The sequence below is a fragment of the Panicum hallii genome, chromosome 4 (assembly GCF_002211085.1).
Source record: "Panicum hallii strain FIL2 chromosome 4, PHallii_v3.1, whole genome shotgun sequence".
Taxonomy (NCBI): domain Eukaryota; kingdom Viridiplantae; phylum Streptophyta; class Magnoliopsida; order Poales; family Poaceae; genus Panicum; species Panicum hallii.
In genome coordinates this window covers 10,877,115-10,902,713 of record NC_038045.1, presented here as the reverse complement: position 1 = coordinate 10,902,713, position 25,599 = coordinate 10,877,115, and the positions used below count along the sequence as shown (strand labels likewise).

Genomic DNA, 25,599 nt, shown 5'->3' with positions numbered 1-25,599 from the left:
TCCCGGTCTTAGGCATCCTTGCTGCAGACAATGGCTACCCAAAGTAAAGTAGTGCTTTAGTTTATGTTACAAGCTTTCCAGAGGTATATGGTTCACAATTTTACCATCTGTAGAGCTGCAGATATGAATTTATTTGTTGGTACGTCCTGTTCTGCTGTCAGAAAAATATCAGTGATGTTCAGTTAAGGTTTAGGCTACCTTAACATTATAATTTATATATGAGTTATGAAGCGAAGTTCTAGGTCTATTTCTGTACATCTCTAAAATAATTTGTTTGCTATCATTGCTTTGTAGATTTGAATATACAGAAAAGACAAGCAACACTACTGTGGTTAACCAAACGCTATGCTTGCTGCTTTGTTTTGTACGTCGGGTTTGAGCGTAGGAATGCTTTAATTGATGTTTAAATATCTTTGTATGTTTGTACTGGTGCTGTTTTGTATGTGCACAGGTGCTCCTCCTTTAGACTGTGCTTAGCTCACATTCTTGTAATTCGGAGAAGGTAAGTAAACCTAGCTATGTTTCGTCGCAGTTTAACTTCTTGTTTATTTCTACCTACACTCTAACTTCAGAAACCAAACTTAAGCAATGTGTTATCCTTAATTGAAGATTAATTTATTCGTTGGTTTATTTTAATATGTTTGTATAATAAGACTTGTGGCTTAATTATTCCTTTATGAAGTAATTAGTATGCTTTTCTATGCGGTATAAATGATAAGCTTACTTGCTGTGCATCACTTCATTGCATCATATTGCATTTTTCACAACATTTGTGGATATCGCTGTCTTATAGCCACGACCGTACCGGTACAACATCGTATGTTGCCCGAGGAGGAGTACATGCAGCTTCATACCTTGTTAGGTATGAAGGTAGTGGACATGGCATATGCATTGCATTGCATTCATCGTGGTTTATCTAACTAAATATTGTTCATTATCATGGAAGTGTATATGAGATTTTCCTCAATTTTATTCTGAAGTTCATAAGTGGTTTTGGTTATTTATTTATTTAACATGAGGATGACCTTCGTAAATAATTCAGGTTTATCTTTTCTATCATGTCTCTAAATTTAAATTAATGCCTAAACAACTTGTACTTTAAATAATTTGTTAAAGCAGTTTGCTTGCTGAGATTTATTCTCACACCTCTTTATCTTTCTAGGTGTTTAAGTTGATGCTTTTCTTAAAGGAACGGGGGATTGGCTGCACTTCATCACATCGTTGCCTTTCTATTATAATATTAATGAAACGCTTGCCTTGCTATCATGGGCATAGAGCAGACCGTTGTGGTGAACCTTCATGTCCTCTTAATCTTGAGTTGTGGGTGAATTTTCTCTCTTGTTCCTTTTTAAGGTGTTCTTTAAATGATAATGTATGGTTTATCTTTAAATATCATTTTATGTTGTTGCTTCCGTATTTACATTGTTTACAGGTGTTTTCTGCCGAGTTTTATACTCGGCCATGTGGGAAGGGACGTTTAGTGACATCTTGGACTTGTGCAGCGCCTGGGGTATTACAACAACTCAGGTATTGTTCATCATCATTAAACAACTCATAACTAAAGTACAGTAGCTAAGTGTACTACCCAGACATTAAAAGTAAGCCCGGCTTCAAGGACATGGATAACGGACAAAGTAAATAGGTCCCATCATATCAATGCTTGCATGCATACGAAACAAATAAATATTATTAGGATAAAATTATGAACAAGCAATATACTTATCTTTATTCCAGATAATAGCTGCTTAGATTCTTCAACTCTTATTCTTCAAATTCTTAATCTTTATAACTATCGAACCGTGTTCCTTTCTATTCGTAACAAGTATTGAGCATAAACATACCAGAAAATAGGCTAAACAAGCGCAACTAAAAACAATATACCAATTAAAAGAAAAATATTAATGGAGCAAACTAAAGGATGGGTCAGGTTACGCGAGAAATGCTACGGTTAAAAAGTTACGGAATATTTAAATTACAACAGAAAAAAACTATATGCTGAATTTATTTTAATTAAGAAAAGCAATAAATACCCAATATTAGAATTAACTCAATTAAATTATATTTATAAAAACGAAATACACTTAATCAAATTTTATTTATTAAGTCCTATATAAACTAGGCTAATTAACTATTTAACTAGCTAATAAAAGGTAGGTGGGAACATCTAAATTTAAAAATTTATGATTCGTGTTCAAATTAAACAAGTTTTATAGAAAATTCATTAATATTGGTGTAATCAATTTAACATTAATTATGAAAACCAGGTTAGAACTCTAATTTGCTTTTAATTGAAAATACTGGTAGTTTAACTAGGTATTAATTAAATTAATTCTAAATTAGTTAAAAAAACACAATCTACGGTATAACTACGCTTCTGTACTTATAGCTTACATAGATTGTTGTAAGGGTCCTGGAGACTTAAACGTGACTAAACATAGATTCCATTGGCTAGCAAAGAAGATTCCCAAGACTTGTTAAACAGTGCTCATGAAACTTGAGAACTCCGAGGTTAGATGTGTAAAAGAACAGAGCTACGACTTGGGTGTGAAGATCTAGAAGATCCAGGGGTTTTCTAAGAAATACGCTAGAAACAAGAAATATTGGGGGTCTTACTGCAAAGAGCTCATGGTTCACGACCATGGCGGCCGGCGGACCTGGCTGTCAGACTCGTCGGCGATTCAGCGGCCGGGAAGTCACGGTGAGCGGTTCGGGAGAGGGAGACAGGGACAGGGGCGCTCAGCACGGCTGGAAATCGGTGAGAAGTGGCTGGTTTCTGCTGCTCGTGGTGGCGGTGCTCCGACGGCCGTTCGTCTATGACGACCGGAGGATAGAGCACGGCTCGGCGAATAAGGGAACCTCGAAGTGGTGGCAATCTATGCCAACGACCACTGAAGCGCCTGGATTTCGCGGGCGGATCAAGGCACCACGCAGGTGAGGAGCTCCGGCGAGTGGTTGCCGAGGAAGATCGTCTGGACTGGTTCGGCTCGTCATGGGGAAGCTTGTGGTAGTGGTCCTCAGCACCGACGACGACCGAGCCGTCCGTCCGGATTTCATGGCCAAAGGCCGGCGGCTGCTGCTGCTCCGATCTCCTCCTTGGGGGGTGTGGGCTAGCGGCTGCGGGTGCGGAATGATGATATGAGGCAGCGATTTGTGCGCGGCTAAAAGGGGACGCGCGGAGTGGTCAAGCCGGCCTAGGCGCGTGCTGTGGCCGGGTCGGGGTCGACGCCCAAGACCGGTTCGGTGGAGAGAAGAGCTGTCGGCGGTGGCCCGCCTATCAGCTACATCAGGGAGGAGGGGGCGATGTTGACTGGAGCCTCCGGAAGATAGATAGGATGCTATCTTTAGGTCTGGTACTCTGATTTGCTGCCTGCCGTCAACGCTGGAAGCCTCAACCATGAGCATGGTGCTTCGCTTCTTTCTAGTTTCTTTCTATTTTCTACTCTAATTCTTATGATATCATATTCAACATTTTTTCGAATTGATTCAACATTCCAAAAACACTAATCCTACACTTTGGTTAAACTAATTCAACATTTTTAGAATAAATGTTGAAATAGTATACCACATATGTTGAAATGACCTATTCAAATGTTGAAACAGTATATTAAAATGTTGAAACTTTAAAATAAAAAATAGAATAACATATTGGATCTTATTTTGTTCCATTAATTTCAAAGAATATTCTGGTTCAAATGGATTCTAAATCGGATTTATGGTTTAAGAGAAAAGATCATTTGAAGCTAGGAACCTGTTTAGCTTTCCAATCACGCCCCTCCACTGGTGTCGCGACACGTGTCTACCTCAGGTGCCTGCTGCTGAGGTCCTGTCCGTTGCGCCCGCGCACGTTGTTGCCCGCTGCTGGGCATCAGATGCAATTCTATACGTTGCACGAATCTTAAATATTGGAAGACGAAATAACAAAAAAATCGTTAGGATCCACGATGCTGAATGGGCTGGTGGAGCTGGCATGCTCCTGGGCTGGCGGGAGGGAGTGGACTGGGCCGGGAACGACTCAGCCCGAACCAAAAAGATTAGGATTTTATTTTATTTCGGGAAAAGGATATTCCTTTTAAAACAAATCCAAGAATACTTGAAAATTATTTTAAAACCTAGAAAATATCCTCGGGCATTCAAAATTCTCAAAGAAAATCTCGAAGATAAAATAGGACACGATGAACTCAAATAGTATATTAGGTGTTCGGGGAAAAAAGAATCTTGAAGCTTCCTAAATTAGGTAAGCTCTACGAGAAATAAGAATAAACTTTGTAAAAATCTGATAATTTTTTTGATAAAACGTGAACTATGGATAATCACGTTGGCATACATTATTGATAAATCTTGAAGCTTAGTTTCTGAAGCTTCATATGCAAAGTATGTACGGATTGTTCCGTGTATCTGGCAGCGCATGGTGGTAAAATATCAGCGGCTCATTATTTTAAGTCCTATGTAAGCCTAGTTAAATAGAGCACTGGCTAGCATAGACGACATACATTGACCACGTTTCTTTTAGAAGTCTTTGTTGCTTTCCCGTGGCATTTCTCACCCACTTATTGGTCATCCCAACTGGTCTGCAGAGCAAGTCAAGCGTGTAGCACACGGCTTAATTTTGCGTACGACAGCAGGGGACGCATGATTTATAGCGAAATCTACACACCAAGTAATCCCAGAAAAGAAAAGGGGAAAAAAAAAGCACTACTCAAGCGTGGAGAGATGGCCCGTGTACTCATCTTCCTTCTCGCGGTTCATCAGCTCATCTTCCTGCCCAATCCTGTTGCAATCTTAGCTGCAGAATCGACCAACAAATCCGAGATCGAAGCCCTCCTCTCCTTCCAACAAGGCCTCACCGATGATCCCCTTGGCGTCCTGAGCTCATGGACCCACGACACACCCTACTGTAGGTGGAAAGGGGTCGTTTGTGGTAAGGCTCTTCCGCTCCGCGTTGTTTCACTGCAGTTGAACTCTTTACAGCTGCGTGGGGTATTATCGTCTTCTCTTGCTAACCTCAGTTCAATAACACGGTTAGATCTCGGAAATAATTCGTTTACTGGAGGCATCCCTGAGGAGTTGGGCACACTTCCTCAGCTCCAGGATCTGATACTTGCATACAACAGTCTTACTGGTTTAATCCCCAACTCCTTGGCAACTAGCTCGTCACTCACTGTGCTAAACCTGACAAGTAATAGCCTGTCTGGAACTATCCCTACTAGTCTGTTCAATGGCTCATCTCAACTTGCTGTTATTGATCTTGGAAGGAATTCACTCTCTGGATCTATTCCAGATTTTTATAAGATGGAAACTCTGCAGATTCTTAACCTTGCAAAGAACAATCTTTCAGGAAGCATACCTCCATCACTAGGAAATGTTTCTTCCCTCAGAGAAATAGATCTTTACACAAATTCCTTAGGTGGATCAATTCCAGAAACTCTAAGTAGAATTTGGAACCTTAGTGTGCTAAATTTAGGTAACAACCTATTTGGGTATGTCCCAGCCGGAATTTATAACATCTCATCACTGAGAACCCTTGACTTAAGCAACAATAGTATTACTGGACCGATACCATCCAGAATTGGCAACTCGTTACCAATCCTTGAAAAATTGATCACCTCGGGTAATATAATTAACGGATCCATTCCGGCATCACTCGCTAATGCATCAAAGCTCCAAGTGATCGATCTTTCCTATAACTCATTAGCTGGCCCAGTGCCACTTCTAGGATCTTCACATGACTTGCTTCTACTAGATCTACAAAATAACATCCTAGAATCTGATAACTGGCAATTCATTGCCTCTCTTGCAAATTGTCCCAATCTAAAAATGCTGTTAATGAATGAGAATAGGCTTGACGGAAGTCTGCCAATATCTGTTGGCAATCTTTCATCAAGTCTGCAGAGATTAGACCTTGGAAATAACCGAATCAGTGGCCCACTACCAGAAGAGATAGGCAATCTTCCACAGCTCCAATTGCTTGCCATGGACCAAAACTGGATAGTTGGAGAAATTCCTTCAAGCATTGGGAAGCTAAGCACCCTGGTAGTTCTAAGACTATCCCACAACATATTATCAGGTCAGATCACACCATTAGTAGGTGATCTTCAGCAGTTAACCGAGCTTTCTCTTGATAGAAACAATTTAACCGGAAAAATACCAGCAAGTTTAGGACAGTGCCAGCGATTGACATTGCTAAACTTGACTTATAACAACCTTGACGGGCAGATACCTACTGAACTGCTAAATATTACAACCCTTTTTAGTTTGGACTTGTCAAAAAACTGTCTTACTGGATCAATACCAAACATTGGTTTTATCAATCTTGTCATTCTAAATATTTCCCACAATCTCTTGTCTGGGAAGATTCCACCTTCACTTGGCCAATGTCGCGTTCTATCCTCCCTCCTCATGCAAAGCAACCAGCTGGATGGCATGATTCCTCATTCTTTCATTGACCTGAAGGCCATCCAGAAGATTGATCTTTCTCAGAACAACTTAACAGGACAAATTCCAGATTTCTTCAACAACTTCAGTACACTGGAGCAACTTGATCTATCTGACAACAACTTTGAGGGGCCTGTTCCGACCAGTGGCTACTTTCTTAATATCAGTGTAGTTAATCTGTATGGCAACACTAAACTATGTGCAAGTGTCTCCATCTTTGCATTGCCAATTTGCCCCACAACATCAACAGTGAAAAGCAAGAATGCTCGCTTATTGTTAATAGTAATTGCACCCATTATTATTGCCCTTTTCTCAATCTTAATCTTTATGGTCACACATCTGAAGAAAAGAGCACCCATAACTCCATGCTACAAGGAGACGATGATGAAGAAGGTATCCTATGGTGACATCCTTAAAGCTACCAACTGGCTCTCTCCCGTCAATAAGATCAGCTCAAGCCACACCAGCTCCATCTACATTGGCCGGTTTGAGTTTGACACAGATCTCGTGGCCATCAAAGTATTCCATCTCGATGAGCTTGGTTCACTAAACAGCTTTCTTATGGAATGTTCAGTTCTCAGAAACACCCGCCATCGTAATCTTATGAAAGCAGTGACCTTATGCTCCACAGTGAGCATGGAGAACGATGAGTTCAAAGCTATAGTTTTCGATTTCATGGCCAATGGAAGCTTGGACATGTGGGTGCACCCAAAGTTACACAAAAACTCGTCCAAGAGATGTCTGAGCTTGGATCAGAGGATAAGAATAGCTATGGACGTGGCTTCTGCTTTGGACTACATGCACAACCAACTGACGCCACCTTTAATTCACTGCGATTTGAAACCAGCTAATGTTCTTTTGGATTATGATATGACGGCCAGAGTTGGTGATTTTGGATCTGCAAAATTTCTCTCCTCGGATCTTGCTAGTTCACAAGGTTTTGTTAGCGTGGGAGGAACTATTGGATATATCGCACCTGGTGAGTTCATTTCTTTTGTACATGTTTTATAATAGATTCTGATATGCTAACATGGAATAGTTGCTTTTGCAGAGTATGGAATGGGGTGCAAAATCTCAACTGGGTGTGATGTGTACAGTTTCGGTGTGTTGCTACTAGAAATGCTCACAGGAATGAGACCAACTGATGCAATGTTCACCGATGGCATGAGCCTTCACAGGTTGGTAAGCTCAGCATATCCAAATGGACTTGGTGAGGTCTTAGACCCGTATATGTGCCAGGAGGGACACCATACATGTGCAACAATATCAGCACAGAAATATGTGATGCCATTGGTTGAAGTTGCTCTCTCATGTTCCATGGAGTTACCTAAAGGTCGACCAGGAATGAGAGATGTTTGTGCCAAACTATTTGCGATCAATGAGGCATTCCACAAGCCATAGTGATTTTCATGTATTCCGTTGAACAAAATTGGCCAATGTGGCCAGCTTGTTATTAGTTGCAAAACTAGGACAACTTTGAGGGGGAGTAAAACGGCACTCATAGTTCTGCGATATTCTCCCTCTCGCAAAAAGTATTATCTTTTTATCCAATATCATATAAATGATTTGTATGAGCGCTCTAATTTTTTAGGGCACTCACAACTAAATTAACGATGGGCACTGTAGCATCCAACCAGCCACTGGGGATGAGTTTGTAGGGACGAACTATGCTATCAACCAACTCTGAAAATCACCATGATTTCTAGGATCAGACAATAATATGAACCGCACCTAAAAATAGGCACTTCGAGCGGTGGATCGCGTTCCCATTCGCCCTTAGAAATTGTGGTGCTTTTTAGGGGCGGTTTATCCTGTTGCAAATGAAGTGGCAAAGTTTCCGGAAAAAATGATTACAAATTAGCTATGCCAGTTGGCTTTTTTTCTTAACTGAAACACTTCATATACTTGCCTACTTAAAACAATATGCATGCTTGATTTACAAGAATACATCTCTGAGTCGCAAAATTATTCACTCCATGAATGAGTTGGCTCAACTGTTAACATATTTGTGCATATGTATTTATGCCCCTACAAATATCTGGGTAATTAGGCACAAAGCAGAATAAAGAATAAACCCGACATTACGTTCTCTCAGCGGATTCCAATAGGAATCAAACTAGCAGATGTGTTGTTATTAACTTCATATACGTGCAAAGCTGCACAACTATGGCGGTACAATACATGTTCAGCATAAATTGATTAAGAGACGTAGGGTGGTTTTTTTTTTTCCAAAAAATCGATCACCGAACCGAACTGAACAAAATGTCGGTTTTCCAATATTTCAGTTTGTTCAGATTTTCTGAAACATCGGTTCTCGGTTTTGGTGTCTGTTTCTGGATCATACCGTACCAAAGAACCAAACCAACCGAAGTTTCTCCGACGGATGCCATCCACCAGGCATCCAACTAAATAGGCCCAACAAACATAGCCTATGTCGGCCCCTCTAGCAAATCACATTTATCCCCACCCAACCCAACACTTTCCTCCAGCATCACACACAACCTCACGGTCACCGCCAATACTTCAGATCGCGCGCAGAGGAATGGAAAAAATCGTCGCAGAAGGATGGTTGGAAGATCTTTAACTTTTGTTCGGCTTAAAATTAATTACTAGCCCATGTACAACCAGACTACCATCGCAGCGCAGTGCAGGGCTAACACGTGCTCTGACTTCGCGCAAACGATGTTTGATGAAAAAACATCCATATCTACCAAACTGAGTATCTAAATCAAATTCTAGTTTTTTCCAATTGGATTTTTTATGATGAGAACTTTCAAACGAGGCCACACTTGAGAATATTTAAATAAAAAATTTTAGAACATTTTCTAGAGATGCAGAACAATTATTTTGAAGGTGGAACAATGGAACAATTGTTCCACCTTCACCAAAAAATTGTTCTTTCTTAATAAAGAAAATATTTCCGGGCATGTGCGCTAGGCCCACCGGACCATATCCTGTGCGTCCAGCCCAGCAGGGCCGGCAGTAGCTGCTGCCTTCTGCGATGCGCATTCGCGCGTGGCTGCTATCAGCCCCCAGTGTAGCTAGGTGTGGCGGAGGCCGCACAGCGCAGGAGTGCCTGTAAGTGGCAATGCGCATGGCGGATGAGCTGAGTGAGTTTGCTTGTTCGTTTTGCTGTCTGTTTTCGCTTGCTTGGTCGTTCGATTCAGTAGCTGCACCAGCGTCACAGCGTGGAGAAGACACCGACACCAAAATCGTCAGTTTTTCTATTTTAATAATTGCACCGATTGGTTTCCGAACACCAAAATTCCTTTCACCGATAAGCAGAACCGAACTCGTCGGTTACACCGAATGCCCAGCCCTTGTGGACGAGACGATATCAATCAACCGAGACGCTCTGCTGCGCGGCGGCGAAGGGGTGTGTTGTGCGGCGCCGGGCGCCGGGTATGTAACGGACGGGTAACTGATGCCTGATGAACTGCAGGACCTCCGTTGGGCCGAAAGGCCGACGGGTGACGTGTGTAATAATTAACTTCGGTGCTATCTATATTATTACTACTAAAAAGGGATTAAGGGTGACAAAATTTTCCCTCGTCATCCTCCTGGTGCGACCTCCGTCGCTCCCCTTCGTTTCGTCCAGCTCATGAAGTGTCATTTTCCTGAAGAAGTATGGTAGTCTTTGGTTACTTGTTATTTCCTTTAAGTAATCCCTTGATTGATCTTTTGATGAATGATTGGCTTAATCAGTTTACATTGTTATTTCTTCCTTGCATGTAATCTCTCTGCTTGGTCATTAGACTCCAGCTTGGTGATGTTCATCAGTTTGCTGATGAAGCATTGATGATTGGATTTGGTTTATTAGCAGCTTTTGAAGCATTGATGATTGCATTTGGTTTGTTAGCAAAACATGCATCATGAGCATGTTGTACAAGCTAGATTAATGGTATAAACTAACTTTCCAAGAAAAAAAAGGATGTATCAAATGTTGTAAATTGTGAACAAGATGTGTCTGAAAGGCTATAAATTATGAGCATGTATTAATCAAAATACTATCTTCTTTGTAATTGTATTTTGATAGGGAGTACCAATGAACAGCTAATTTGGGGCTTGACGAGGAGGAAGAGGTTTGAGGTGTTGGATGAGAAAGGGCTAATGGTGGTGGCTATCATTATACCAGAAACTAAAGTACAGCTTGTCGTTATGATTGCTATATTTGTAGCAAAGGAACTTTAGGGTTACTTTAGTGGTAGACCATGATGGTAGCTGGGAGACTTCATCCATGTGAGGACATTCGTCAAATACATATTGTAAACCTGCTGAAATAAAATGACTTTCTATTCCTTGGATTATGTATACCATGCAAGCTCCACTTACGAAATTCTCATTCTACATTGCTATGTTGGTATTACGTACCATTCATAATCAGATACTCATGGAAGGAATTTGTTTCGCCTGTAGCAACATTGCTATGAAAGGGACAGTAAGAAAGGGACTCTAATTAGGAACAATAAGATACCATTCGCAAAACAAGAGTACAAACGGGAACAGGGCTGCGTCCAATCTGAGAGCAAATTCATGTCATGGTTGACATAGCTGAGTTCTTGACATTTATGTTGAACACGTGTGCATAACAATCCACACCTACACCGTTCAGTGCTCTGGTGCGCAACACAGTTCACCCCGCCTAAAATCACGTGTCACTTGTGCCTGATATGAAGTTTACGCTATATCCAGGGCTGTACACGTCACCGTCGACACTGGCGCGGCAACGAGGGGCTTGGCGAGCTCCAGGACCATGCTGTAGCGATCCCTGAAGTCCACGTCCTCAGGCGAAATCCCATCAGGCAGGATCCAGTCCACCTTGTGCAAGATCGATGCTAGCAAAAGTGGTACGACTGCGCAGCAAAGTCCAGTCCTGGGCACATCCTTCGCCCTGCACCGAAGGTCTTATAGGCGAAGTCTGGTCCCCGGAAGTCCAGTGCTCGGTCGCCCAGAAACCTTTCGGGCCGGGCACAAACTCTCGCGGCTGAGGCCACACCGTTGCGTCTCTCCCAGTGGCCCACAAGTTAATCAGAATATTTGTACCGATTGGCACGGCGAATCCGCCAAGTGACATGCCGTCCGTGGACACCTTTCGGGGTAGCAGCGGCGCCGGTGGTTGCAGTCGCAGTGTCTCCTTCACCACAGCATGAACGTACGGGAGCTTGTTCAAGTCGCTCCCATGGACGAACTCCTCAGACCCCAGGCTTGCCGCAAGCTCGGCTCGCACCTTACTCATCTTTTAAGGATGCTTGAGTAGGAGTGCCATGGCCCATTCCACGGTGATCCGACTCGTGTTGCCCGCGGCCAGAAAGATGTCCTATATGATGGATTAAGAATAGAAATGCATGCCAAAAAAATATATTAGTATATCAGTTGCCCAATAAAACACAGCATGCAGAGACAGCAATTGTATCTATATTTGGAGATCGTATGTATAGCCTACTGTGAAGAACTTGGTGATCTCTGAACACGTGAGCTCCGACTTGGCGTGCCGCGTGAGGAGCATGTCCAACAAGTCGTGGTAGTTCTCGCTGCTGCCTAACCGACGTTCAACGAACTCCGCATCAAAGAACTTGTACAGTTGTGCCAGACCTCTGGAGATGCGGCGGCGTGAGCCAAGGAGGTCGAGTGACGTGAGGAAAAGCCGTCACAGACAATGGGCTTTGAACAAATGCCCTCCCTGAACGCGCGAGCCCGCTGGGAGAGGCACTCCACTGTTGGGGATCGCAACCTCCGGATCCCGCTGTCGGAGGTGACGGGCGAGGCGAGGCATCGAAAAGCGCATGGTGGCTAACGCGATAGTTCTCTCTAGCAGGGAATGGCGTCTCAGGTGTCGAAGGTTCGTGGGGGGCTGGGTCATGGCAACGAGGGATGAGTGACCTCTGGTATGGGCGTCAAAAACCCAGAGGAACCGAAGGTGCCTGGGCAATGTGGAGGAGTCGGACCCTCGCTGAACGTACCTCCGACGCCGAAGGGGCTGAAGGAGCGTTGACCTTCGAGCTGCAAGAAGCCCGACCGAAGGTCAGGGGGTAGAGCGGAGGTTACCTTCGATCCCATGAAAGAAACATGATCCGGATGAACAACCTCAACATCCTTTGTATAGGAAATGTCCCTAAGGTCGGAATATACCACGAATATTCCGAGCAGGCAGGGGTATAATATTCCGAGCAGGCAGGGGTATAATAGCAATTATGTAACGGAGTTAGGGGAATATAAATACTCCCACCTAACAGAGATGATTTTTTTAAGATTTTATGAGTGCATATAAGGTTATTTTCGTTGAGCAACACCCCATTTTCTATTTCTATTTGGGGCAATACTTTCGGTCGCCCAACATCCACGGTTGCATTCTACAGTGTAAGGCTCGCATCAAACTTATTGGAAATACAGCGGCTCTCGTGGATCCTCCTTCACCGCTAGGCAAAAAAGTTCTACAATTGCTTAAGCGACATTGCTAAGAGACCAGTAAAACTACCCTCGCACTACGACCGCACACTGATAAAGGCCCACCAGAGAATGAGACAAAGTAGCAAGAGCGTTCCTCAGCTAGGCATATAAAAAAAATTGAGCCCTTCCGGATGATGCAGAAAGAGCAACAAGTGACGGATTTTTTGTTGGAAGAAACGGGTTTTACCATTGAGTAGGCAACCAGGCAAGATGATGATCTTTCAATCGCCACCGTTGTTGCTCATCCATATGAGTATAGAAAACCTTCGTCACCGATGAGGAGTTCATCAACCTATCCACGTTGATGTGCAAATTCCATAAACTTTCGAAGGCCTGCCAATACATGTTTGGAGTTAAGTATCGCAGTCATGATTTCTTCCGTGGGGACAATAACTTCTAAATTGACTTTGAAGATGTCCATGGATACACCTTTGAGATGCCCTCGACATCTCTCTCATGTCTTGCTGGATTCAATAAGTGTCGACCAATCTCTACATTGTTATGTTTTATTAATCAACACTCTATTCTTTGTGTACAATCTAATTTATATTGTATCATGTAGAATGGAGAGAAGGATAGAAGCATCGGGTGGGTTTCATGCATCCTATACTTATCAATCAGAAAAATTTACCGGATGACTATAAGCAAACTTGACAAACACGTACAAAGCCCTAATGTAACAATATTACAAACCATGTATATTCATACCCTACAACTATGAGTAACTATGAGTAAGGTCTGATCAACTCGTAACTCTTTTCTATTTCTAAATAAATATTAACTTTAATGATATATGTATATATACGCACCTGGGTGCATTTTGTATAAGAATGCACCGACCCTCTCGGTTGCAACTGTGACAATTCTAGTTGCAACTAGACAATCCAGTTGCAACCGGGTCGGTTGAAATTTCACTCTGCTCTGTCTCACGCCTCCGTTTGATTGTCGTTTGGGAATGTAAGGGGATTTTGCCTATCCAAAAATTGTCCAAGGTTCCATTCATATTCATGATCGAGGGACTTGCACCACTGGAGCCATTCTAAAAAGGGAGAAATTAGCCGAAACTACAGCCAACCCAGTATTATTCCTTAATCAAATCTTATTCGATGGCCCTTGGGAGATGGCTCTTCGGCTGAGCTTACTAAATAAAAGAAAGCACGGCCTGATGGAATGATTTTCCGGATATTTAATTTTATTTCTAAATACTAAGCACGTAGAATCTCTAGTTGAAGAAAAATATGCCCAAAAGCAATGATTCATTGAGTTGCAACCGGGTCTGTCTGAGTTGCAAACGGTTTGCGTCCGGTTGCAACCGAGTCCGTCTGAGTTGCAAATGATTCGCGTCTAGTTGCAATCAGTTCCGTCCAGTTGTAATCGGTCTATTCTCCAAGTTGCAATCAGTGCAGTCTGTCGGTTGTAACTGCAGAGTGGGTGCATTTTGTACAGAGAATGCACCTTATTACATTTTAGCCTCGTCATGTCTGTATATATATATATATATATATACATACTTGTATATCTATATGTGCAGCTTCCATTGGATTTTGGTCATACTCTGCATGGAGACTGGTAGAGTTATAGTGTACGGCTCCGAGCGATACAAAAAGGAGAAAATCAAACACTTCTTAGGTCCATTGAACATGTAAGTTTATTTTGCACAAAACATAACTATTTTGGGATCGATTAAGTTTCAAACATTTACCTTTCATTCTTATGGGTAGGGTGTGGAGAGCTTTTGTGAAAAAGAAAAATGATAATTTTAAGAATGAATTGGATGTTAGAATGGACTTTCCGGTATGTGGGTCTGCTACTCTTTGCATATCTCATTTACTATTCTGTATATGCATACAATTATAACTAATTTGTTTCTTTTTTAGTGTTGGAGACAAAAATTAGAAAATAATTGGTACGGATACTATGTATGTGATTGCATGCACAATCTAACCCATTTTGGGAGGGCTATGACGGAGCACATAGGAGTACGTACAACCATGCATAAATATATTTCTAATTATGCTGATGCAAATAATTGATATATCGAGCTTTATTTTTATAAAATGATACATGATGCAAATCAAGGATGAAGTTCTCCAAGTGGATAAGATCGTGGCTGTGTCGGAGCAGCTCATTGGATTCATTTTGAGGAAGATCCTGGATCCTAGAGGGGAGTTCTACCACGATGGCCATCTAGTCCCTAGACAATCCGCATCGACATTGTGAGGGGCTGAGAGCTTGTAATCCACACAAAATTGAATGCTCGTTACATTAATTTCTAGTGCTTGTAAAAGTGATATCTGTATATTTGTAAATATTATTATGTCTAAATAACTTAGTCACATGATTGAAAAAGTGACATTTAGTTATTTTCATATATTATTTTAACTCAAACGCGATTAATGAATGTATAGTAGCATATAGATTATGTACGCGTAGCAATCCTGCAAGCATAAACAGTAATAAACAATTGAAATAAAATAGGATTTGCAAAAATAGGGAAAATCCTTTGGTACCAGTTGGAAAGACCAATTGGTACTAAAGGGGCCGCCAGCATCATCGTGGTGGCCCATTTGGTACCTGTTAGCCTTTCCAATTGGTACCAAAGGTGGCTTTAGTCTCGGTTCCCTGGTTGAATAACCGGGAGCAAAGCCGGTTTTCAACAGGCAGTGGCGGAGCTAGAAAGGTTCTCCAACCCGGCTAAACTAGTAAATAAGCATTGAGTTGACTAAATTTACACTAAATATTACTAACTTGAGCGGACCCGTGCTGCAGCACGTCCGATACGGGTCCTAGCTCCGCCCCTGTCAATCCGTACTAAGAATCTGTTTTCCAGTAGTGCACGTCTTTAGAGAAGAGGATATTGGACATAACATCGAGCACGACGTGTAGGACGGGCTCTCCAATCTTGACTGGCATGCCAGAGCACAACCTTAAGTGCTCACTGAGCTGCCGGGCATGGCGATCCCGAATAGGCTGGGTTGTGTCAAGGCTCCGGCCAGTGAGAGGCAGGCGCTCACTATGATGCGGTGTTGCTTCCACAAATGGCTAGAGGTTGGGAGGAAGAACATCAACTCCGAGCTATGCGCCAAGGCGCGCGCATTGTCAGGCACAAACCAGGCGGCGAGCGCCGTGTCATTCTTGACGAGGGCTTCGCGTGCTGCCTCAGGAGATGACACTAACACGAAGTTGCCAGCCATGCCTAGCCAGAAGGATACTATGGACCCATACGTTTTGGCGAGGTTGGTGAGTATACGGTGTGGGTTGTGGCGAAACGGCCCGATGAAGCTAAAGGCATTCCCGATGAGGGGGAGACAGACGGGGCCGGGGGGCAGTGGAAGAGATGCAGCGGAAACTTTCTTATTTTTTCTTAGCATCAGAGGTAGTAGGGAAGTGGAAGAAGAAGAATGAATCAGAGTATAGCAGAGGAAGGAGCAGAATAGAACGGGGAATTGGCGATCGGAGGACAGAATTAACTTGGAGAAGGTGTAAGAGTTCACACAAGTTGTTCAATCCCTCCTCACACGCGGTATTTAACCAGCGCTTACCAGCTATTACATGGGCCAGGCCCGATACGTGCACGTAGGCACCCTCAGTGAGTCCATTCGTTGCTGCTGAGTCTGACATTGGGCTTCCTCGTGCGACGGCCCATCACAGGAGAAGGTTGCGCCGGTGTGCTGGCCCTGACATTCCCCCTCCGTTGAAATGCCGCTTGACCCCAAGCAGGCGCGAAAGGAAAAGCTTGCTTCAGAGCCACCAGATCCTCCCAAGTAGCCATGTCCTCCTGCCAATCAGACCACTTAACAAAGCCTGCTGCACCGGTTGCACACCTCGAGTGACAAGGCGCCGCTGCAAAATGGACTCTGGCACTCTTGGTGAATTAAGATCAGACGGAACAGATGGAATTACCTTGTCTGATGAAAAGATCGCCTGTTTGAGCTGCGATACGTGAAAAACTGGATGTATGGCAGAGGAACTTGGCAGCTCCAACTTGTAAGCGACCTGACCAACTTTGGCCAATACCTTGAATGGACCGAAGTACTTGAATGCCAGCTTTTGGTTAGAACGGGGAGCTAGAGACGACTGCACATAGGGTTGCAATTTGAGAAACACCATATCCCCGACAGAGAATTGACGTTCAGACTGACCTTTATCAGCTTGTTTCTTCATACAAATGTCGGGAACCAGTGAGATGCTGCTTGATAAGGGAGTGCATAGTTTGTCTCTCCTGGAGCCAAGAACTGAGGTCGACAGAATTCACTGAATCAATAGTAGAGACACCGAAGTGACGAGGAGCATATCCATAGAGAGCCTCGAATGGGGAGCGGCCGATTGCAGAATGCTGACTCGTGTTGTACCAGAACTTGGCGAGGGGAAGCCAGTGGAGCCACTTAGTTGGACAAGCATTCACGAAGCACCTTAGAAACGTCTCCATAGTTTGATTCAGTGTCTCCGTCTGCCCATCCGACTGTGGGTGGTAAGCTGATGACATTTGCAACTGCACATCAGTAATAGAGAATAATTCCTTCCAAAACAAGCTGGTGAAAACGCTGCCACGGTCAGTAACAATAGTGGAAGGCAACCCGTGCAGCTTATACACCTGAGCCATGAACACTTTAGCCACTCCTGCAGCAGTAAACGGATGGTATAATGGAAGAAAGTGTCCATACTTTCTGAAGCAATCGACCACCACCAACACACAGTTAGCATTACCAGACTGTGGCAAACCTTCCACGAAATCCGTTGACAATACCTGCCAGGCTTCAGAAGGCACGGGAAGGGGCTGCGACAAACCAGGCAGTCTAGCACGGTCAGGTTTTGCCTGCTGGCAAATAGTGCAAGATCTCACATAACTAGTAACAGCACTCTTAAGGCCCCGCCAAGCAAACAGCTTCTTGATCCTCAAATAAGTGACAGGAATGCCAGAATGCCCCCCAATGGCACTGGAGTGACAAGCAGATAATAACTTATGTTGCAAGGGCAGATAGTCCCCAATCCAGATCCGGCCCTTATACCGAAGTAGCCCACTATGCAGGGAAAATTCCGATACTGCCTTGTCATCCAACATCAACTTGGCAACAACTGAAGATGCACGACTGTCTTCCTGATAGCCAGTCACCACCTCCTGAATCCATTGAGGAGTACGAGAAGTAACAGCAGCACATTCAGAGTCATGAGAGGATTTCCTTGACAATGCATCAGCCACTCTATTTCCTGTTCCCTTTTTGTAGACCACCTTGTATTGCAACCCAAGCAATTTAGAGAAAACTTTCTGCTGCCAAAGGGTGTGTAACCTCTGCTCAGTTAATTGTGTGAGGCTCTTCTGATCAGTGTATATAATAAACTCATTGTGCTGCAAATAAGACCTCTCCATTGCTGAATTGCCAACAAAATAGCTAAATATTCTTTCTCATATGTGGACAAGCCTTGTGATTTTGTCCCAAGTGCTTTGCTGATAAAAGCCAATGGGTGACCTTCTTGCATGAGCACTGCCCCCACCCCCAACCCACTAGCATCTGTCTCAATAGAAAATGGCTTTGCAAAATTGGGAAGGGCCAAGACAGGTTCATGGCACAATGCCTGTTTAAGAGCAGTAAAAGACTCCTCATGCACAGCAGTCCACACAAACACTGTGTGTTTCTTAAGAAGGTCAGTGAGAGGTTTGCATATAATACCAAAGTGCTTGACAAATTTCCTGTAGTACCCTGCTAACCCCAAGAACCCTCTGAGCTCTCTAACATTAGTAGGAGTGGGCCAATTAGCTACTGCAGCAACCTTAGAGGGATCAGTACTGACACCCTGGGCACTGATCACATGTCCCAAGTATCTGATTTCTTGTTGGGCAAAAGTACACTTGGACATCTTGATTTTCCACTGGTCCTTGGCAAGCAACTCAAACACCAAACTGATATGTTTCAGGTGCTCCTCCCAGGATGTGCTATATATATATATATATATAAGAATATCATCAAAAAATACAAGCACAAATTTCCTCAGGTATGGTGCCAAAGTGGAATTCATTGCCTCTTGAAAAGAAACAGGAGCTCCAGTCAATCCAAAAGCCATGACTCTAAATCTGCCCACAATGGGCTTGAAAAGCAGTTTTGAATTCTTCTCCAGGCTTGAGTCTAATCTGATGAAATCCAGCCCTCAAATCAAGTGAGGAAAACCAACTTGCCTTAGAGAGCTCATCCAAAAACTCGTCTATAATGGGCACATGATATTTGCACTTGATAGTAATGGCATTGAGGTGCCTATAATCCACACAGAACCTCCAGGTATTATCCTTTTTCTTGACAAGAATCACTGAAGATGAAAATGGGATGTTGCTCTTTTGTATAATCCCATTCTTCAGCATCTCTTTGATCTAGGCCTCAATTTCATATTTCAAAGCAGGTGCATATCTGTAGGGTCTCACTTGAACTGGTGCAGCTCCAGGAAGCAAATGAATAACATGATCACATGCTCTTGTAGGAGGGAGTTCCACTAGTACATCAAACAAAACAACAAACTCCTCAATAAGCTGCTGAATCTCGGGTGGCCATGACACAGAACCTCCTGATCCAACACATGCAGCTCCACTCAACAGACCTGAATAACAGTGCCCTCAGGTGCCTCAGGAGCAGCACCATGCAACAAGATAGTAGAACCTTTGTAAGGCAGAGCCAGCCATTTAAGTCTCCAACCCACTTTCATTGGACTAAACTGCTCCAACCAGTCTATGCCCAGGATTATATCATAACTGGATAAAGGCAGAACTCTCAGGTCTGAAGAAAAATCATAGCCATCCACTGCCCAACTAGCTTGTGGAAAGTAGGTACTACAGGAAAACCTCTCACCATTAGCAACTTGCACAGACAATTCAGATGACAAAGCTTGTACACCAGTTAACTGAAAAGCTAGAGATGCACTGACAAATGAGTGTGAGCTGCCCGAATCAACTAGAATAGTCACAGGATGCTTCTGAATAATACCATGCAGGCATAAAGTGCGAGGAGCAGGAACCACAGACAGAGTCATAAACAGCTCATCATGAGACTGAGTTTCACCAGCAGACTGGGAGAGTATATCATCATCATCAAATATGTCCAGCATCTCCTGGATCATAAGGTAGAATCAATCAGAGGTAGCATCAATCAGAGGTAGCATGGAAGTGAAAGAAGAAGAAGGAATCAGAGTATAGCAGAGGAAGGAGCAGATAGAACGGGGAATTGGCGATCGGAGGACAGATTAACTTGGAGAAGGAGGAGTAAGAGTTCATACAAGTTGTTCAATCCCTCCTCTCCTTCTCACACACGGTATTTAACCAGTGCCTACCGGCTATTACGTGGGCCAGGCCCGATACGTGCACGCAGGCACCCTCAGCGAGTCCATTCGTTGTTGCTGAGTCTGACATTGGGCTTCCTCGTGCGACGGCCCATCACAGGACAGAAATGACATGAACAGTGATCATGGTAAGTACCACACAAGGCGGCAACATAGTGGGAGAGAGGGTCAGGGTACGGGTACGGGTACGGGTACGTCCGCCCATTCGGGTTGCCTCTAGAATGAATCCGTTTACTTTTTTATTTCCCGAAACACGCACATGGCAGAGTTAAACGCACATACACGCACGGATTGCCTTGTGCATGTCCGTCCAACCAATAACCACAATTTAATCCTTAACACCACTTTTCTTTTTGTTAACTGCTGATATCAGTGAAAAAACAACCTGAGTCAAAACCGCTTGCTCTGTTCATGCCCCGTCTCATTCAAAATCTCCATGACACATTTTTAAGGTTTTTTTTTCCAAGTACATTTCTTCAAAGTTAAGTACCTCGATAAGTGCTTTTGAATTTATCTAGAAGCCGTTATTAGAGGAAGGGCTAGAGACGGTATGCGATGTCCGTAGCGGAGGGTCAAGAAAAGTGTGGAAACGATGACATTTGTGCGCGTCCATTCAGTGGACCACAAATAGGAACTTTATAAGCAAATTCAATATAGCTGCACGACGAGGTAGTGACTAGTCATACTCATACCGTATGTAGCAGCCGCCCAGCGAATCCGCACCGAGTGCCGGCATGGTACGTTGCATTGCCTCTCGAATGGAGCCTGCAGTTGACCTTTTTCACAGCGGTAGTATACTAGTAGCCCCTTCTTGTCTGACATCGTAGTAATAATGTCCCAATACAAGAGTACTTCTCCCTTGTTTCAACTGATTTCCCAGCGTCTTAGCTCCTTTTCCTCCCAAGCTAGAGCCGAACTTGTGTACTGGTGTTGTACGAGACACCAAAAAGTCTAACATGTTTAAGGATGATAGATTAATAGGTGATTTATTTTAGTTTTTCCATTGTGTTGACCAGTTTAGTTGAATTAACCAAAATATGTATGCTAGTGTGGTATGAGACGCTAAAATTATATCTCTTATACGATGTATATGTATGAGACTATTTATAGGAGCGTTAATCGTTGCTTTTCATTTTTGATTTTTAGGGTTAATGCATTGTTGTAGAAATATAGTATGTATTTTGGTTAGCCCATTAGCCAAACTGTAACGGATTTTTGCCCGGTTTTTAGTTTTCTAGCAAATTTGATGGCCATTTTTCTAACACCAAAATTCTTCAAAACCAAACCAAAAGGAAGGCGACGAACAATATGTAGACTACTGTATATGTATTTTCTTAGTGAAGCGTCCCCCCATCAGGGAAGACTTAAAAGTGTTGCTTTATCAGTCCCAGGAGGCTGATAACACTTTTATTACATCAGATGGTACATCACCGTACAACTCTACGCGGTAGTGGGCAGTGAAGCGCCACTATCGCGAGGATTACAACCAGAACCCACACAACTACACTAGCTACGAACAAAGGGTCATCAGAGTCTTGCGCCATGCGGAATCCAGCGGTGGCCTCAACCCCAGGCAAGACTGGGTGCAGGACGAAACCCTACTCGTTGTCTTCGGGGGCGTAGTCTGGGTCTTCCACTGTAAAAGTAAGAGAGGGGTGAGTACAAACGTACTCAGCAAGTCCAATCACACCCACGGAGGGGGTATAACAGTAATCATATGCACAGGACAGTCCAAGAATAGGTTATGGTTCATTTGTGAAAAACTCAATTGTATGCAAGGGTTCGTTTAAAAAAAACAATTTCCAAAACGAGTTTTCTGGCACCGAGAACACACGATGTTGATCCACACAGGATCCAAGTTTTAAACTGCTACCGGACTCCCCGTCCGCCGTAGCACACGGCACAGCTGCCGGACACTTCCCAAACAACTCACACCAGCCCATCCATTCCCAGAGATAAACACTAGTTATGTGACCACACCGTAACCTGCCCAATACCGTGGGCACGGCTATTCGAATAGATTTTAAACTCTGCAGAGGTGTGCAACTTTACCCACAGGTGGGGTACCACAGCACGAACACCTTAGTGCCGGTGCAGATCCCAACAAAGCCATTACCCACCTTAGCTAGACCTGACTAGCCACCACGGGATCCATCAAGGGGTCATTCGACCTATCACCGAGGTTTAACCGGGGCATAAGTCACACAGAGCTTATCCCGTCTCCTTGATCACCCGTTGCTCTCAGCTCTCCTGATGGCTATCAGGCTAACTAGTGGGATTTATGCTAAGCCGTTGCCCATACAACGGTCAAGTGGTTCGCACGACAAGAAGCTAGGTGAGATGTCACATCAACTCGGTCCTTAGGGGTGACAGGATGGATATCTCCCTTCCTCGCTCAACCACACAGGTACGAGCACACCAACGGCAATTCACACAGAAATGCCATCCATCCCGTCTAACTCGTCTTTCAAAACCACATTGTATCCCTTCCCACACCCCTTTTCAAGCCCTAGAACTTGTCCCGATTTAGAAATTTTCTGCACAAACACTCACCGCTAGTCTTTGCCTTGTTCCAGATGGCTGGCAATGGATGGGTTAGCGGAATCTGCCACGCAGAACCCGGCCTCCCCAAGTTACTATTGCTCAGCCTGGAACGCGTCGGGGTCATGGAGCCACCGGAGTATGCCTACCGTGAGCACATCGCCGGAGGCACCCTCCGGTGCGACATGATGGTTTTTGTGGAGAGAAGCACCCGCTACCCTGATGTGGACCCTTGGTTCATCTCCACTGCTGGCTTCCGTTTCCCTGACACCTATCGAAAAGCCGCCCGCAAAGCCCTGCGACGGCTGCGTGTGCTCTACAGGCGACACCTTCAGCAGACTCCAATGGGATTTTTCCCACCCGCTGAGGGAAGAGGACGTACTTGGATTGCCCGGATGAGGGGACTTAGACGAGAAGAAGAAGACCTAGCAGATACGGTCTCCCACCTATCCATCTACCTTACTGGCTTGGATGCACTCTACCACGAACAGGCAGCACAACTGAAGCAGCTAATCCATGGGGTTGAAAAGTCAACCCAGGAGCTGGAGGAACAACGGACAAGAGCCGCAAGCGCCGAGTATTCCTTAGCCGCCCTCCAAGCCCAAATGCAAGAATACGAGAACCGCAACGGAATAGGTGGATGGGTCGAAGAAGAAGAAGAAGAACCCATGGAGACCCATTGGGATAAGGGTACACAGACCGAAAACGAGATGGATCGGTTCCTCCCAATAAAGAAGCGCTCTATCAGTACCGAGGAAGAATCCCCATGATAGGATTAGCACCCCTAGCAAAAACCCTACCCTAGTGACCACGTATCCATGAAAACTGTACCACCTTTGTTGTAATAATCAATATCATCTACTCGCTTTTGCACCTGTACCAGGTTGTTTACCCTACTTCTGTTTCAGATGGCTGAGGAAGGATGGACCCAGGGCGATTGCCAAGCTGCACCTGGATTCCCCAGCCTTTTGATCAACACCCTGGAAGACCTTGGCGTTACGGAGCGCCCAAGGTACTACAGCCGAGAGTACGAGCACCATGGTACCCTCCGCTGCAGGGTGATCCTGGTCATCGCCAGGAGCAACCGCTACCCCGACATTCAGCCCTGGCGGGCGACCGCCACAGGGTTCAGACACCAAGACACATACCCCTTGGCCATCAGAAAAGCACTCCGTTATTTGTGTCGGATTTTTGAAGAACACCTCGCCCCCACGCCAGCGAAGTTCTTTCCGCCGGCCATCAGAACCCCAGTCTGGGAGGCACGCATGAGAAACCTGGAGCGACGTCGCCACGAAGAAGGCCCCCTGTACCAAGTGGCTACTTACCTAGCCGCCCTGGACCAACTCTTTGATGAGCAAGCCAACCTTCTGAGGGAGCAGACCCATCGAGCCGAGCAAGCAGAGCTCGCGGTGAGGATACAGCAGATCCGAGCCGCCCATGCCGAGGCAAGAGCCGCAGCCGCGGTCAGTAGCGAAGCTGTCGCCCAAGAAAGCCTCAGGCAGGCCCGAGACCGGCGTATGCAAGATTGGACCCAAAGTGGAACACCCGTCCCGGCGATAGGGGAAGACCATGTTTTACTTGGGACGCCCATCATAGGATGGGGACCCCTTTTTGGAAACACACAAGCCCCACCCGGAAACCCTGAAAGCTCTGCTGCCGCCGTCGAAAGGAATGCTCAAGCGCAACCCCTGACCGGTGGAAACCCAGAGGACGGCGAGCAAGGATCACTCGCGCTCTCCGCCCCAGAAGAAGGCCTGCCCCGCGAGTAAAATGACCGGCGCCACCCTAGTAATGTGTCCCCAGCCACTTTTGTGGTACCTAATCCCAGACGAGTAGTACGATACCTAGCCTTGCCCTAAGTTGTAACCCCCCCTTGCAGTAATAAAATGGTTTGTACTTGTTGTTTGTGATGTTGTGTGCGGGTTTGTTGTGTGCTGATTATTTATCTGAGTACCGGCAGGAGATAGATTCTGCCTCATATATATACGAATTAAACAACTTAAACATCACATAATCATAACCCTAGTTTACCCAATCAACAGGTGACCCCCCGGAACATCGCGAGGGCCTCCCGTGGCCGAAACCCCGTAGCCGCTAGTGTCGGAGCACAACCCGTTGAACAAGATCTTCCCCAAGGAGAACAAGAAGTAAGCCAGAACCGAGGAGGAAGTCAAGAAGGAGAACAATTACCGCCACCCCCACCCCTCGGAGACCTGGCGCAGATCATCCATAACCAGACCCTCATACTGGAGACTCTGGCGAATGCCCTCATTAACCGGCAGCCACGAGGGCAGAATATGAACGACAAGCTGACGGCCTTTCTAAGGACCAAGCCACCAACCTTCGCCGGATCCTGCAACCCGTTGGATGCTGACGACTGGTTGCGAGTAATTCAGAGGAAGCTCGAACCATTCGAATGCCAGGACCGGGATAAAGTCCTTCTGGCAGCCCACCAGCTCACCGGAACAGCATTATCTTGGTGGGAAAACTATTGTGCCGCAGCCAAAGACGCCTCTACCATCACCTGGGGAGAATTCGTAAGGGAATTCCGCCGCTACCACATTCCTTCTGCCACCATGAAACGCAAGGCGGATGAATTCCGCGCACTACAACAAGGGAGTATGACGGTGGAAGAATACACCCACCGGTTCATAGAATTGGCCCGATATGCGCCGGAAGAGGTGAACGACGATGATAAAAAGCAAGACATGTTCAAGAAGGGGTTAAGCCCAGAGCTCCGGACCTTGCTTACTCCCCAGATCTATCCAGACTTCAACACCCTGATGAACAAGGCCATCCTCACAGAAAGGGCCAAGGCCGAAGAAAGAAAGGACAATAAACGCAAATTCTTGGAAAGTA

General features: G+C 44.8%; 1 protein-coding gene across 1 annotated transcript; it reads left to right on the top strand.

Moving 5' to 3' along the window:
• Positions 1-4,678: 4,678 nt before the first annotated feature.
• LOC112888413 (probable LRR receptor-like serine/threonine-protein kinase At3g47570) lies at positions 4,679-7,861 on the top strand. The gene is made up of 2 exons (XM_025954622.1): positions 4,679-7,411; positions 7,484-7,861. Exons 1-2 carry the CDS (start codon positions 4,711-4,713, stop codon positions 7,831-7,833), a joined length of 3,051 nt encoding a protein of 1,016 aa, XP_025810407.1. The 5' UTR covers positions 4,679-4,710; the 3' UTR covers positions 7,834-7,861.
• Positions 7,862-25,599: the final 17,738 nt, after the last annotated feature.